This window comes from Seriola lalandi, unplaced genomic scaffold (genome assembly GCF_002814215.2).
Source record: "Seriola lalandi dorsalis isolate HSWRI2012SDOR001 ecotype SW California unplaced genomic scaffold, Sedor1 jcf7180002054554, whole genome shotgun sequence".
NCBI classification, from domain to species: Eukaryota; Metazoa; Chordata; class Actinopteri; order Carangiformes; family Carangidae; genus Seriola; species Seriola lalandi.
This window is the reverse complement of record NW_019525107.1, coordinates 1,196,868-1,212,975: the sequence shown is the minus strand read 5'-3', so window position 1 is coordinate 1,212,975 and position 16,108 is coordinate 1,196,868. Positions and strand designations below refer to the sequence as shown.

Below are 16,108 nucleotides of genomic sequence, written 5' to 3'. Positions count from 1 at the left end.
TCACTGGCTGGCATTAAGTCTGATACTGCAAATAGTGACACAATCTGACTGAATTGAATGAATGAAATGATGTTCTCAAAGGTGGAAAAACAAGTCAAACTAAGGCTTGTTGCCATGGTGAAAATGCAGTTTCCTCTGTTATAAAACCAAATCTCTACTTATTTGAAGGGGCTTCTACAAAAGACACATGTACTTGTGAATCATCAAATTTTTGAAATCAGGGTACATAATAACAAGCAAATATCAATTAACAAATGTGGTAAGAAGTCAACCTGAAATAAATGTGGCTTACTTATGCAGTGTTCGGTTTGTTTAGGACATTGCAACAATGCACCTGACAGGAAGCTACAATAACCACAGTCCACCTCTAGCATTTCCTGAGTTTTTGATATAGTTTCACACTTCAACTTCAACATGAAGATACTGTGTCTGATTTTGCTTTTGCATGGTGAGTGAACTATAATTTACAACTTCCATCAATAATAATCTTTTTATTTATCATAAAACTTCAAAAAAGGAAAAAAAGAGAAGAAAAATGATAATGTCTGTATAAGGGACCATTTTTAGCAAATGTTTGTGTCAATAAAATGTAATACTTCAATCATATGTTAGCATCAGTAATATTCTTTTTCTCCAGTTACACGGCAGTAATGATAATATTATATTTGAATGGAAATGTTTATGTGAGCAAATTTTCTATTCTGACATCACCGTTGTTTCTTTATTTGTGAAAATTACAATTCATCAAAGAAAATGTTTTAACAAACATTTTTTTCACATTTTCTTTCTCTGCCTGTCTTTTAGCAAGTCTCCAGCTCCAGTGTGATAAAAGAAAGATTACAGCACATATTGGAGGTGACTTCATTCTTAACTGCAAATATGACACAAGCCGATTCATGTACAGTAAAAAGTACTGGTGCCGAGGAGACAACAAAAACACCTGTGAGATTCTGGTGGACTCAGAACTCGTTGTTAAAACCAGACGGAGGTTTCATATACTAGACGCAAGAAAAAGAGGGCTGTTTGTCAAAGTCACAAACCTCCAATTTGATGACACTGGAGTGTACTGGGTTGGGATTGACAAAGTGTATGCCGACATCATGACTATGATTAATATTCATATCACTGAAGGTAAGAAAAAAACCTTTTAAATGATTAGTCTGGAAAATGTATATTAATGTCACAGTATCACTGATATTTATGGACTATGTTTCAACATTCTTCGACACTGTCAAGCCGAATGGATTTAAATAGTTCGTTTGCTTCTTTGCTCCAGTTCCAGTATCTAAACCCAGACTTTGGCCCCTGAGCTCTCTGGTGGCCATGCCAACATGCAGGGGGCAGCCAGTGACTGTGCGCTGTGGTTGTACAAAGGACACTGGCATTCGTTACGCCTGGTATCAACGCACTTACCACAAGGACTTACATCTGGGCCTGTCATCAGACTTGCACCTACACTGCGGCACAGTGGAGAAGGACAGTGATTATTACTGTATTGCCAGTAATGACATAAGTAGACAGGAAAGCGAGATCCTCTCTGTGCAGGTTCTGATGCCTGCAGACAGCAGCTGCATCTATGTTGTTAATATGCAGGGTAAGAATTGATGGGATGTTGTATTCTCTTTTACAAATATCCAGGCAATAACTGGTAAGACTTTCCATAAGGTCTGTGTGTGTTATGATGTTTTATTGATACCTTCAAAATGCATCATAACACAGCAATTATACAACAGGTCCTAATGGACACTGCAGGTAAACATTTTAAGATTTGAATACCTCTCCAGATATAGTCTTACAATCACTTATATTTGCTTTGTTTGCTTTGCCTGCGTTATGCAAGAAAGTGCATGAACACCAAGGTTTCTCTGTTGCCACTACAGATGGTGAGTGTGGTTATGGCATGTCATGAACAGCAGTGTTTTTGACAGTTTGCTGTGGGTGTCAGGTTAAGTAAATTTGTACCTACATGAATAAGTGCTTATAGGTGCTTTGATGCAGTGCTTATAGAGATAGTGTGAACAATCTTTTTTTTTTTTATATAACACCTGTGTCAGTATGAATAATTTTTCCTTCAAGAGACATTGTGATCAGCTTTTTACAAGTTTTATTGTCGAGTTATAAAGGTCAGGGTTAAACACTACAACCTACCTTTATACCTTTAATTTGGCTGTAGAAGGCTTTATACAGGGTGAGTGGAGGATAGAATTGAACAAGACGTTAAGCCATAAGAGGTCTCTTTATTCACTGGCACTTGTGTCACTTATGGGTTGTCAAAATCAATGTGATGTCTGTGTCTCATTGGTATATGAACATTTTCCAGTTAGTTTTTGCTGTGGCTGTTTCTTCTGTGCCAGCGCAATTGTATCATTTCCTTTTTTCTCAAGATTCTGATGTCAGTATCAACACATCTTTGACTACTTCCTTCCCCATTACACCCATTACTTCACTTGCTGCTTAAAATATACTGTCATGACAAGATGATGGAAAAACGTTTTAAAATTTTCCATCTATTAGTTGCAAAAAATAACTTAATCATTGATATACTTCATCATTATGAGTATTGTTTGTTTTTTTTAAGTATATATTTTATATAGGATACTGGATTAAAGTCCATGTGTGTCAGAGTTTACTTTGACGACCTCCAGTGGTCATACTGCAAAAAGACACTCTGGGACACAGCATTACATGCCAGTTTTTTCCCGGTCAGCCTCACAGATGTGACACAGGACACACACACTTATCTCATTTTTCTTCTAACTAGATATCATGCCATCAGTTTATATATATTTCAAATATCAAGCATTCTAAATTCTAATCTTCAGGTGGGAATATATAACACATTATAAACATGTGCTTTATAGAATGTGCTGATTTTTTTTTAAAGGTTGTTTTAAAATATGTATTTCACAAGGTACAAGCTCATGAAAGAATGGCATTTGAATGGCTTTCTTTTTAATCATCAGGCCAACCCATTTATGACTGTGCTGACGGAATGAGCACCACCATGTCCCAAACTCCACCGCTGACTGCCTGCCAAGCCACCACCAAAATCCACACTGACACAGGAAACCAGTCTTTACAGATCAATCAAACTCATCAAGATCTGTTTTTAAACAGGTTAGGCTACACAAAATGTTCTCAATTACCTTGATTGAAATAATAGCAAGAGCTGAAAGGAGACCCATTCATAGATTTATCTATTTAAGTATTGCCTTAAAACTTGTCACTAATCAATCCTTTATTTTCTCAGGGCATGGACAGGGGTGCCACTCTGGTATGCACTGCTACGTTGGGGTTCTTTTGCTTCCTTGTTGATATATCTGTGCCTAGTTCTTAAATGTACAAAAACAAGACATTAGAAAATGTGTCAAGAGGAAGAGTAAGGTTCATTTCAAGCAATTGCCCAATTTGGCTCAGTGATCTTCATTTTACAGTGGTAGTTCTGTGAAAGTCATATCAGCCTCTGTGGCATTTGTTTTGTGGTTTTATTGTCTGGGTCATAATGAGTGTCAGCATGTTTATCATGGGTGTCTTATTGCAGCATTTATCAATACAGCTTTCTTGCAAATGCCACTAACAAAACATGCAAATCATCTGAGCCCCTTCTTCACCGGGCTTTCCATCTCGTTTATTTTAAAATATGAAAAAAAAGAAAGATCTGTCCCCATGTTTGTCTTTCCATTCTTTAGTCATACAATAGGAAATTATCAAGCAAGGGAGGTCCCGAAGCACGAATTCTTTCAGAAGAAAACCAAACCCACAAACCATGAACAACGCAGCCCTTATCTTGATCATGTTCAAACCAACTAGATCTTGATGAAATAAATGCTGTGGTTCTGATTTCTAGTATGTTCTGATTTGCTGTATTTTGATACATACATGAGTGTGATTTGTGTGTGTGTGTGTGTGTGTGTGTGTGTCTATTCAACCCCCACACACACACAGACCTATACATATACAAACACATAAATACATATATTTCTCCATTTCTTCCCAGTTGCTGGCATATATTTATGTTTGTACTTGTGGCATTAGCTCACCTGTAGTGGAATAGTGAATGTTTATTTTCTTTGTAAAGCTGGTCTTTGTTCCATTGTTGTAGTTTCTATTTAGTGGGTGTAAACCAATTACAGGCACAAGTAGGGCATGGAAATATGATGATGAGTGATGCAAGCCTAACATGAACAAGGATGGTTTCTTCAGATTATGAGGTAATGCAAATACCTCACCCACATATTGGTAACTAATCTCTTTTATAAAAAATGAATCAGTGGTAGGCTGTTTTATGGGGAGGAAATATATTGTAGTCTTAGTCATAAGACCAGTTGATAAAAATGTCAAAGGTCGACAGGACTATATAACAGCTGCCAGAAACGATTAAGTATTAAGTTATAATATGAGTTTAAATGTCAAAATATAAAAAATAAATAAATAAATAAAAAAATAAAACTTTGTATTCCAAAAATTATTCCAACTAAGAACTGAAATAAAAAGGGGGAAAAAATCTCATGGCTTTTACCATTGTACATTTGGTACTATGGTTTCAACTGTTTTTTTTTAGTAAAATAGTCAGAGAGGATCGTTTTTTTTACAAATACATTTAACTTTTTGCTCAGTAGGAAATGCATCACTTCCACGTTTTGACTCTGCCTGGGTTGGGTCTTTTTCATCACTCTCTGTGAATGCTTTGTTCCCATTGTTACCATGGAAATTATGGCAAACGACTGGCCACCAGAAAACAGACAGAGATATAGAGATATAGATTTCTTTTTACAGTCTGTACAATTGCAACAGAAACACATAGGCCTATAACCACACCACAATACACAGATAGCATAAATACATGACATTCACATCAGTCATAACCATTCATGGTTCAAACGAGGTCACATTTTATGGAATAGTCTTCACATTAACTTTAAAGGTAACAAAAAAATGATGGTTACACCTTCTGCTTGTCCCCTTCGATTTTCTTTACGCTTAGGTTTAATGCTGTGTACTGACAACTTACTGACCCAACAGCTCTAAGTAGGGGGGGGGGGCAAATATAAGGCAGCAATATATACCAAAGGTTTTTTAAGAACCTACATACGGTTTCTTAAATCAAGATCCGTGTGCTCTCCTTTCGTCTACATTCAAGTTCCATGGTTTTAGATGGTTACTTAACATGCGATCCCTTTGGACAGATCTGCGTCACCGTTTCTATTTCCCACTTTCCAGAGAAATGGAACGCACCGTAAGGCCACGCCCACTTCCGACAATAAGTAGCAGCGGTCAAAAACCAGTTTCACCATTTTGAAGACGGCAGCTGCAATTGTGATTCTTTACGTGTTATTAGGTAAGTTATAATGCTTAAACAAACCCCAGTAACAAAACTAACCGAAGACAGAACGGTGATACCACGCTAACGCGACTAAATCATTGTATCACTTTCGTTTGTTGATGTTACGTGGGTTGATTGACTAGATCGCATGTATATTCTTGACTTTAATAATGTATTGATTATCAGCGAATTACGACACTAGGTAGAACACAGTTTAATACATTCCCACCACCCCAAGCACCTACTGGTCGTATTCAGATTATTAAGCTAAATCAAGAACTACACCGTTAGCTTTACTGAGACACGTTACCGCCCCGTGTTTTCTGAGGAAGGAAGACAGAGGCAGCAACACGCATGACATGCTAGTTTTAAGGGCCGACATTTGACTGCTTCATCTGAATTTTTGTGTTTTACTGTTTATAAACTTGTACCGAATATCCCGGTCGAAACGGTCGTTACAGACAAGTTGTAAAGTAGTTCGGTAAGATTAGCTGTATAAGCAGTGACACGTTAGCTAGCTAATATCGACATATCTTGAATGGTGTTTGGCTAAATGTTTTCTTATCTACGTGACAAAGGACCATAACAAGGCTGCGCGCATATACCTCCAAAGGTTAGCCAGTGACCAGTTTACAACTAAATATTTGTTATTATTTCTGATATTGGTCATTTTAACCTGAACTGACGTAATGTCGATGATTTAGTAACTGTTACCGATATCTGTTAACGTTTGCTCATATCTGTAATTCAAGAGCCAGCCTTCTTTGGTTTGAATCATCGCTAAGTTAATACTTAAATTTTTGTATTTTACGTTTTTCTTTACCAGAGAGAGAGAAGTGACTTATTGAACGATTCCGTGATGGGTGTCACTCACTTCCTTCTACTGAGCACTCTTTGTCTTGCCATTACTGCTCAAGGTGAGTGGCAGTGCAGATAAGCTTATTGTGTTTATATATGTGATTAGCTACACAAGCTGGTGTTAGGTCTTAAGTTAACGTTCTTTCTGTTTTATTCTACCTCAAGAGTGTGAGAAACCTCAGCCAGGACCCAACATGCAGTTGAGGGGAGATGACATTCTTCTAGAAACATTCGCGAATGGGTCTTCAGTTTCTTTTGACTGTGATGTTGGTTACACGTCTGCAGGAGGGTCTTCAACGATTGTTTGTACCAATGGCAAATGGAGTACCATTAAGCTCCGTTGCAAAAGTGAATATTAGCATTTGATTTTTACATTCACATGTCTAATGGCAGCAATCATGCGCTGCCAGTTTTGACAATACTCCCAAAAATCTCATACCAACATAGAAATGAGTGACTGGTATTATCCAGTTTGTCAAGTCATTTGTGAGTATTTTCATCAAATACATTTTAGGGAGGAAATCAGTCCCTATGAGCTTTCTCTTTTTTGCAGAGAGGAACTGTGGCGCTACTGATGAGGTTATCAATGGAAACGTTGATTACCTTGAAGGGACTGAGTACGGCGCTATACTCAAGGTTGTCTGCAACCCTGGGTTAGTAATAAACCAATTACTAATGGTTTATGTTCAGTTAGTTTTTAAAATACAGTTGTGAGTTGCATATTTCCATATAAAAATGTCCACACCCATTATATTTCCCAGTCAAAAATCAACTTATTCCAGTTAAAGTGGGTGTTCAGTTGGACAAATTTGATGATGTCTTATTTTTCCCCTTAATTAGTTTCCAGCCAGTTGGTGGCAGTAAGGAAATCCGTTGTGAAGCACAGGGGTGGACTGGCAGGTTGCCTTCATGTGAAGGTTGGTAATCTAATGTGTTACACAAAGCACATGACTAACAACAGAAACTGTACATACGACTTTCAAAATTAAAAAAAAAAAAGCCTGTTTCCATTCTAATGGATGTCATTTGTACTTTGCAGCGGTGGTTTGTGAACCACCACCTCCGGTTGTGGGTGGCAGTTTCAATCCAGTGAAAGACATGTATTCCTATAGAGATGCTATAACATACAGTTGCCAGAGAGATTACACACTTGTGGGAGCAAAAACCATATCATGTTCAGACGAAGGAATATTAACGCCAAACCCTCCACAATGTGTCGGTAAGTGGGTTTAAATGTGTTTTTATCCCCATATTTCTCAACATTTTCCAGTGTAATCTAATTCTCTCACCTACTGTGGAGTAGGTTATTTTGAACATCTGTATTGATTTCCAATTTCTTTTCCAGCAACCGTTGAATGTGAGGAGCCTGTTATTAAAAATGCTATTTGGAGTGGGGGTGCTCGGCCCCCTTATAAATACAAATCTTTGGTGACCTACAAGTGCAACACAGGATTCATCATGGAAGGAGAAGGCAGCCTGACATGTCAAATAGATGGTAAATGGTCACCTGCATTTCCAACATGTAAAGGTAAGTCATAAATGAAGGCTACCACTTGACATAGGTCTGCAAAGACAATTTAACCTTTTTTGTTTGAATGTGATATTATACTAATTTCAATACATTCCTACAAGTGGTTAGCTTAATCAGATGATGTTTTTTGCATGGGGTTTCAAAATAAGTAAGGAAGTTGTTAGCACACCACCATTATAAAAATGGTTTCCACCGATTTTTTTCTTTTTTTTTTTTTTTCTTTTTTTTTTCCCCTCTGACTCAAAAGTCTTTTATTCATATTGTGAAATAACTACTGATACTATTTAAAACTCCTTGATCATTCCATGAAGTACATTCGAAAGTATTCTCCCATAATCCTCTTTTGGCCAAATCAATTTCACAAGATCATAAAGAAATGTTGACTTAGGTACAAAGAGAAGATTTGAAGTAGCATTCAGTTATGGACTCAGTCATTTCCACAAGGCTTCAGTGCATAAAAAAATCTCTCACAGTTATATGTATAATTCTGGGCATGTTAAGATGTAGCATAAGGACAACTTCTTAAAAAAAAAAAAGTTTAGGATGTATCATAACACCGTCAGGAGAATACTGGCCACAGTTTGTTCATGGGAACAAGTTTTAGAAAGGCAATGAGGGCCCAGTCACATAATAACAACTTTAACATAAAACAAATTTGAGCTAGTTTCTACAGCCTCTTAATTATGAATCAATAGATTGCAGTAATTTAAATGAACTACTGCATGAGTGTGATTTTGACACATCCCTGATTTCAGTATCACCGTCCTGATTCCTCCTTTTCATGTTTTTTCCAGTCATTCCAACTACAACTAAAGCCACTACTACCACTACTACCACTGCTTCCACCACTTCCACCGCTACCACCACTACCACCACTAGACCCACCACTCAATCAAAGAAACCAACAGGTAGAATCCATGTTAATGCATAACCACCAGTCCTATAGTGTGCCTGATGAAACTGTGAAATTTGATTGGGCCAAAAAAGCCTTTTTGGGGTGACAGTTGTCGATCCTAGTGATGCTATGTTACAAGTATAAACAAGCCTTCATTTTCTGCTCATATTACTTGCTGTCTGGTAAAACAGGCCTGAGTGATATGACGATGGGTGATATGTCAGAGCTGTTTACAATGACATGGACAGTTGAACACCACTACTGGATTTTTATGATTTTTCTGCATGAATGTAATGAATTATTTAACTGTACCTTGCTTTGTATCTATTGAACTCACTGGATTAGCCAAAATGGACATCTGTTTTCTCTAAACATTGTTCCTTTTTAAAATGGCAGTATACCAGATGGAGGATTTTTGTCTATATTTCTCACCCGTAATTTATAATCATTTTATGATTTGCTTCATGAGCAACCGTGATGCATTTGTGCATATGTTTGTAGTTGGCCAAAGTTTAGTAAAGTAAATTTTTTTATATATATTCCAGTTTTGACCTTTGCAGGAGGTTGCAACTTGCAGTGTAACACAATCCAGTTGGCTAAAGGGTCATTCCAACTCAGAATTCAGAACTTTTTCCCCAGTTAATATCATGGATTTTCTAAAAAGAAATCATTTGAAAACTTCAATTAAATTGACGGTACCTTGCAAAATCCTATAGCTCTACTCCAAATACTTTTTTTTATTACTTTTTAGCGATTTCATTTTTCTTCTTCGTGTGTATTCTTCTAAGCCTCATATGTTGCCTATTTTTCACTGGATTGGCTTGAAATTTGTACTAAACATCCAAAAACCCTACAAGTTTCTCAAAATACTGTGTGTGTAAAGCAAACCCTGTTGTAGTCCAGTCACACACGTAATTAACAGCGGCTCTAACACACTATAGCCATTGCTAAACACCATAATGCCCTTAACCTCAATAACAGCCCTAGTTGTTATGTCTGTATAAGATACAGTACACAGATTTTTATGCCTCCACGCCAGCGACAGCCAGAGCTGAGGTGTATTGTTTTCGGTTTGTGAAAAATTTGACACAAACATTCACTTGGGCTGAAGGATGAACTGATTAGATTTTGCTGGCTAAAGGTCAAGGTCATGGTGACCTAAGAAACAATGGCGAAACACTTCTTAGCCATTACTCAAGACTTCACACAGACATTATGACAAAATTTCACACAAACGGTTAATATTTTATATGACTGGACGAACAAGGATGTAACCTGAAACTAGTCTGAGTGGCAGAGGCATGCAACCGCGAGCCAGTAATTCCAGTATTTCTTCTGTACTTCTGTTTCAGATCGTCTTCATCCAACTGACAAACCTACAGAGCCTGGTAAGTCATCAAAAATAATGTGTTATGTTGGATAAGTTTCTGTCCTCTTCTCTGTCCTCACCTTTTTCTTTCATTTTCTTTTTTTTTTTTTTTTTTACAGGCAATAGAGGTAACACGGTGGGGATTGTAGTTGGAGTTTTAGTGATAGGTAAGTTTCAACTTTCATTGAACAGTAGATCAAAAATGTGACGAGATAATGTTGGCCCAAAATAAGATCACGATGTCCTCAGAAGAACAGCATGGTTATATAACAGCACACTGAGAGGGCATCATGTTCTTACTTGGGTCAACAAATAAGAACAAATTGACACATGTTCAGCCATTAGAATATACTTGTGCAGTCATGGCTGGACGTGTCACTTTGTCACTCAACTGTGGTTTGTGTTTTGTACATGAAATCCATTTTGCAGAGGAGTGCACGTATGAGGTTTATATAATCATTTCTGAACTGCAATAAATTTGCTGCAATGATTTCATGATGATTTCTTTGGGACTACCAATCTAACTTTTTTTAATTTCAGGATGGTGTTAAGCACCAGTGCATTTGTTGCTTTCATGGTCAATCCTTTTCACATCATTATCTCCATTTTTATTTTCTCATCATAGTAGTCTTAGCACTCGGCGCTGGAGGTTACCTATTCTATAGGAAAAAAAAGAGGTAAAATGTTTTATTCAACTGTGCAGACTAACCATCACAGCCTGACCATTAACATTGCTTGATCGCTTTCACAGTTTCTCCAGCCTTTTTGTTTAAGTCTCTGTTTTGTATTTGGTCAACATTTTCAGACTGTCTAGCTTTTCTCTCTGTCACGTATTACTAAGTGTTGCATGTTGATGTTGTGTGTGTGTGAGGCTTTTTGGCTTGAAGGATTTTCTCTACCACAGTATCAACGTTGTCATTAGGGGACCACTTGTAATAAGCCCTTACTCTCCTGCGCAGAGCCGCCGGTAACTCAGTGGAAAAGACTCTGCCCCAAGTGCTTTATGGAGGTTTTTCTTTATCATGTGTTGACGAATGCAATCAGATGTAGAGGTCAGCCCAGTGCAACATGTAGACAATTACGCATGTTCAAGTATTAACTACTAGGTATGCATTGGTTACATTATCTGATTTCTTTATGCACACCTTTTCTAAATATAAATTTCCTATTGTTTTCAAGGACATCACATTCACATGACCAAAGAGGAAACACAGTTATAAAATGACATACAAATTTAATGTTTCATTTGCATCAGCTGATATGGCACACCTACTCCCATGGTAAGGTCTAAAGGGTGACGGGAACACTTGGCAACATATTATCATTATTATAATTATTATTATTGTTATTATCAGCGTTATTTATTTTTTTGTCAAAACAGATTACGATTAATAATTAGAAACATTGATGTAATTTTGAAACTTGATTGTGCTTCATGGGTTAAACCAAGGACAGATAATGTCTTTAAAATTATCTTCAGCCACAGCACTGTTCAAAGTACTATCTACAGTTCCTGTTTGCTCATAAAATTTTTCTGTTGGCTTGTTTTCGGTCGCCTTGTGACACATTTGAGGAAATAAATTTTAGGAAACGCCTTGTGTTTCCTGTTGGGGCAGAGTCATTTCTGTGTAATGCCTTACAGCTCTATAGGAGAGCATCTTCAAAATCATAATTTTAAATTTTCTACAAAGTTGTGAAGCTTAAAAGTTTCACAACTTTTGGCCCGTAACGTCAGTCGATGAAGTATGATTACAAAAATGTGACCACATTTTGTGGTATTATAGCCACATAAGAAAAGCCTCTTCAAATGTTTTTTGTTTTGAATAAAAACTGAAGATCCAAATGGTACTATGTGAATTTAAGCTTTTTCCCCTCAATAATATTTCAAATCCTGGCACATGGGGCCACAAGATACGAATATAAAACAGCTCTTGAACCTTTTGTTTGAGTGTAATGGCAAGCTCCGTATGCAGTAATGACTGACTGTATCCATGATGATACTGTGGTGACCGCTCTCAAAAACAAAGGGGTAGTATTTTGTATCTCAAAGTAACACCCACACAAGTTTGCACATTCTGGCTGTAAAAGATTGATGTGTAGCAGCACACAGGGCTATTGTTTGTGTTTGTATGTGGTATTCTTTTGTATATTCTATATGCTGGTGAGTCAAGAGGCTGTTTGCGGTGACTTCCTTGAGTTCTGTTACCTTCCTGTCTGCTGGGTCATACATAAGCAGTAATGTTGACTAGTCATTATTGGATTACAGCTCTCATGAAAACTATCCCGACAATGTGCCTACAAAAGATGGAGAGGACTTACCACTCTCGGTAAGAAGATGGACCACTAAGCACACTTGAACTCACGTATATATGCCAAATGAACAGACAATCATGAGATAAGCAAGAACAATGTGTCACACTGTAGGCAGATAATTCCAGAATATTTCATAAGGTATGTAAATGCTTTGCTGTATTGTTGCATTAATTTTTTTCTCCCATTTCCCCTTATTATCCTGAGCTGCTAACTAACCTGGCTGTTGGACAGGTGGACAACTGCCTGTGTTACTTCTCCTCAAACCCTTCACAAATAATGTTTATTAACTTTTCCTCCTTTTCACAGCACATTAGAAGTTTTAACAATTTGTCTAACAATTCTCATTTACACAAGTTTGCTTTCTGTCTTATTTCCTGCAGTGACCGCCCTTTTCTTCCAGTATTGCGTGGTGTAAAAACACCTTGAGAGGAGGAACGCCACCGGACGAAGCGCCGAATGTACTTGTGCTCTGCATGAGAGAGGCACAGGTTCATGTAACCACCTGAAGATTAGTATCTGAATGCAAACAAGCCTCAGCAAATTGATCTCAGTTCACAGCTTATATTTCAAGTGGCTCCCTTGATAGGCCATCCAAACTTCCTTTTTTTATAATTCAATCTGGAGGTTGTCTAGGATACCTTCCTTTACAACATCACAGTAGCTTTTTCTGTTTCGTGATTATGAAGAAATTAGATTTCATGTTTATCAGAAACTTCATCTTTGCACTATGACTCCAAGCACAGCCCACACAGTCTAATATAGCTTCAGCTATGCCAATGCCTTGATACAGGCAAAATCTGTAAAGAATGTTTTACCATAAATGCAGCCGTTTGAATTGCAGTTTGTTTTTATTTAAAACAAAAAAATGTTTGATCCTTGAAAACACACTGGATAAACCCGTAACTATTGATTTATATCCAATATTACACCAATTGTGTAATTGAAATGCTTAATTCCCCAGAAGAAGCTTCTGTGTATAAAAGAGGGGCTCCTTGCTGATAAATGTGTTTCCAGTCTTGTAAAATTGACTTTCACTGTTAGAGAGTTAGAGAGAGAGAGAGAACAGTGGGAACTGTAAAACAGTCCCTAGCGTAGTGCCTGACTTAAGACATGTTTCATAAGCCTTAATGCAAATAGCCAAGTGTTTTAGCTTGTGTGTCAATTGTTTTTGAATTGCATAAATGTTAACGTACTTGTTGGATTAAATTAAGTAAATTCTTAATTGTGGGCCTACCTTAGTTTAAGGCCTCTAGTAAATCATTTGATATGTTATATGTTGGCACATTGTTCAGTGATTCGACTAGGGTGGGTGATTTGGCGGGGCAGAGGACAGAGTCACACTGAGCTGAAATGAAACGAGCTTATATTAATTGGATGGATAAATAAATAAAATATTTCTACATCTTATTAATTTTTGGAGATCGCCCCAGGGCAGTGGTAGGAGAATACTGTTTATCAGTGCCCTGTAGCTTCACCAAATTCAGTTAAATTAATTTCTGCTGATAAAGAAATTCAATTTTTCTCTAAATGATTTGCATTGTATATTTGTCTGTACCGGTTTGAATATCTGTTGATCATTCACTATCTTGAAAGAGGAGTACTTGCAGAGGAATACACAGTTTTTGTCTGTGATCACATAGAGATGTGATCTCTAAATATTTTTGCACTTGCTTAGCAATTTAACTTAATTTATTAAAATAAAACGAGCCATCTGTGGCAGTTTTTGTATCATTTTGAGGTGGAAGTGAAACTGATTTTATATTTCCACTGTCTTTTGTAATCAGTTAGCTAAATTAAACAGTGGACAATAAAGACTCACCAATCCGTTCGTAATATACTTTTAATGTGCAGATACACTATGTCTACACAAGTGTTTTTCATGACTTGCTCTCAAGGAATGGAGCATGAAAAGTTGATGAAATTCATTAAAATACTTGTGCCAATCTGTTCACATATATTCTGTTGTTCCATGTGTTATTATGTATGTTATGCATGCTAGTGAGTGAGAACGGAGCCTATGAAGTGCTCCAGAGAAAACTGCTTGTGCTTTTAATATTCAACAAATATTTCAAACCTAATGTATCACACAATTCCAAATCTAGTTTCTGTAGATCATAGATCATTTTATTCATATTACAGAAGAGCCATCTCATGTACAGAATATATGTGAAGAAGCTTCTCCATACTTTACAGCCATAATGTGTCCACCTTAAAGCCTATACCTGTTAAAATTAAACTCTTGGACATGATTTATTAGTTTTTAAACGGATATTCCCTGATGTCCCAAGTATTTTAATCATGTTTTAAGAAATAAAATGTCTTTTAACACTGAAGATTAAAATGGGAACAGTATAGCTACTGTAAACACAATTGAAATACCAACTGTGGGCACAGAGACCAATCAAAAAAAGGATCCCTCTGATGTGATATTTTATATGACAGTGCCCCCTTGTGGATGTGGTACTGGGAAATTGATCAAGTTGACAGACATCAAGTGGTGGAATGTCATAAGTCACAACTACAATTACTCAAATATAGTACCTATGTTACCTGTGTACAATTTTAAAGTAGTGTTATTTAACTATTTTAATTTTATGCTACTCTGTGCTTACATCACTACATCTCAGATGCAAATATTTTACTTACCTTTTGATTACATTAGTTTTACTGTTGTGTTACTTTATAGATGCAAACATAAGAAATGTCTCTGTCTTTAACAACAATACATTTTCCTAGTAACATTTGTGTATTTTTAGTTACTTTAAAATGCAATACTTTATGTATAGAGTATTTTTACATTATGGTACTGTTACTTTTTTTATTTGTTTAAAATGGTAATGTGACAAGGTTTCACTCAAGTCAATGCAAAGCCAGTAACATACAGACCACAGCTTAGTTCGAGCATGCGTATGCTTAATCCTCCTCAAGGTAAGACGAGATCTGTCCTTCACTGTAACCGATTTCAAATGGTGCTAGAAACAAAAGCAGACTCTGAACACCAAAAGAAATCGGTCAACCTTGGAGAGAGGACATAGAGCTTGAGCTGTCAAAACATCACTGTAGACTGGTGGTTTTGTAGCCCGCTGAGTGGCACTTCCCAGGTGAAGTTGTTTCAATTCTCTACGTCTTACCACTTCACGGCTGCCTGTTGCTGGTCAGCGGAACACACTTCCCACCCCAAGAACACTGATTTCAAATGGTGCTAGATAGGTGACAATACTCTAAGCCACCATCTGAAACCAGCTTCCAAGGGGGGCACTCCTGACAAGAGAGTTCCTTCAAAGAGTTCCTTATGTGGCATGACACAGCCTTGAGTCTAGAAAACAGTCGAAAACAAAGTTATAATTAGTAGAAAACAGTGGAAAATTAAGTTATAAATAGAAAAAACTGTGAAATTAAGTGAGTAGAAAACTGGAAAATTAAATTATTAGAAGACTGGGAAATTAAAGTTATTAGAAAATAATGGAAAATAAAGTTATTGTTAGAAAATAGTGGAAAACAAAATTATTAGTAGAATACTGGAAAATTAAGTTATTAGTACAAAATAGTGAACAGTAATTAGTAAAATTATCTAATAATCTGAATCTCCATTATAGTGGATGTGGTATGAGCAGGAATCCCTGTGGTGGATTCAGGAAACATTTCAGTTAGAGCAACTGAAACAAAAGGATTTGAGAGAACCAAAGAGTGGCTGAGATGCAGCAGCAGATACACATGGAGCTTGATATCTTCATGTAGCCTACTGTAATTAACAAAGAGCCCAGAAAAGATACTGTGGATGTGAAGCAGTTACTGATATGGCTATAAACCTGAGGGACA

The 16,108-nt window shown here is 36.9% G+C and overlaps 2 protein-coding genes across 9 annotated transcripts; both read left to right on the top strand.

Moving 5' to 3' along the window:
• Window positions 1-315: 315 nt before the first annotated feature.
• Window positions 316-3,840, top strand: LOC147818602 (uncharacterized). The gene is given in 6 exon segments (XM_087176450.1): window positions 316-448; window positions 805-1,131; window positions 1,277-1,594; window positions 2,964-3,117; window positions 3,251-3,356; window positions 3,358-3,840. Coding segments are annotated over 6 exon segments (1,002 nt in total). The 5' UTR covers window positions 316-414; the 3' UTR covers window positions 3,421-3,840.
• A 1,385-nt stretch (window positions 3,841-5,225) lies between these two features.
• Window positions 5,226-14,244, top strand: LOC111661910 (membrane cofactor protein-like). Of its 8 annotated transcripts, XM_023415604.2 has the most exons (13): window positions 5,227-5,338; window positions 6,150-6,240; window positions 6,347-6,529; window positions 6,735-6,834; window positions 7,022-7,098; window positions 7,221-7,400; window positions 7,527-7,709; window positions 8,507-8,620; window positions 9,960-9,995; window positions 10,096-10,143; window positions 10,602-10,653; window positions 12,243-12,303; window positions 12,670-14,244. In XM_023415604.2, the coding sequence occupies exons 2-13, from the start codon at window positions 6,183-6,185 to the stop codon at window positions 12,670-12,672; spliced, it is 1,095 nt and encodes a 364-aa protein (XP_023271372.1). In that variant the 5' UTR covers window positions 5,227-5,338; window positions 6,150-6,182; the 3' UTR covers window positions 12,673-14,244. The 8 variants fall into 8 exon arrangements, with proteins under 8 accessions (XP_023271375.1, XP_023271372.1, XP_023271373.1 ...); XM_023415605.2 differs by lacking the exon at window positions 12,243-12,303; XM_023415603.2 differs by having other exon boundaries at window positions 12,243-14,244.
• Window positions 14,245-16,108: the final 1,864 nt, after the last annotated feature.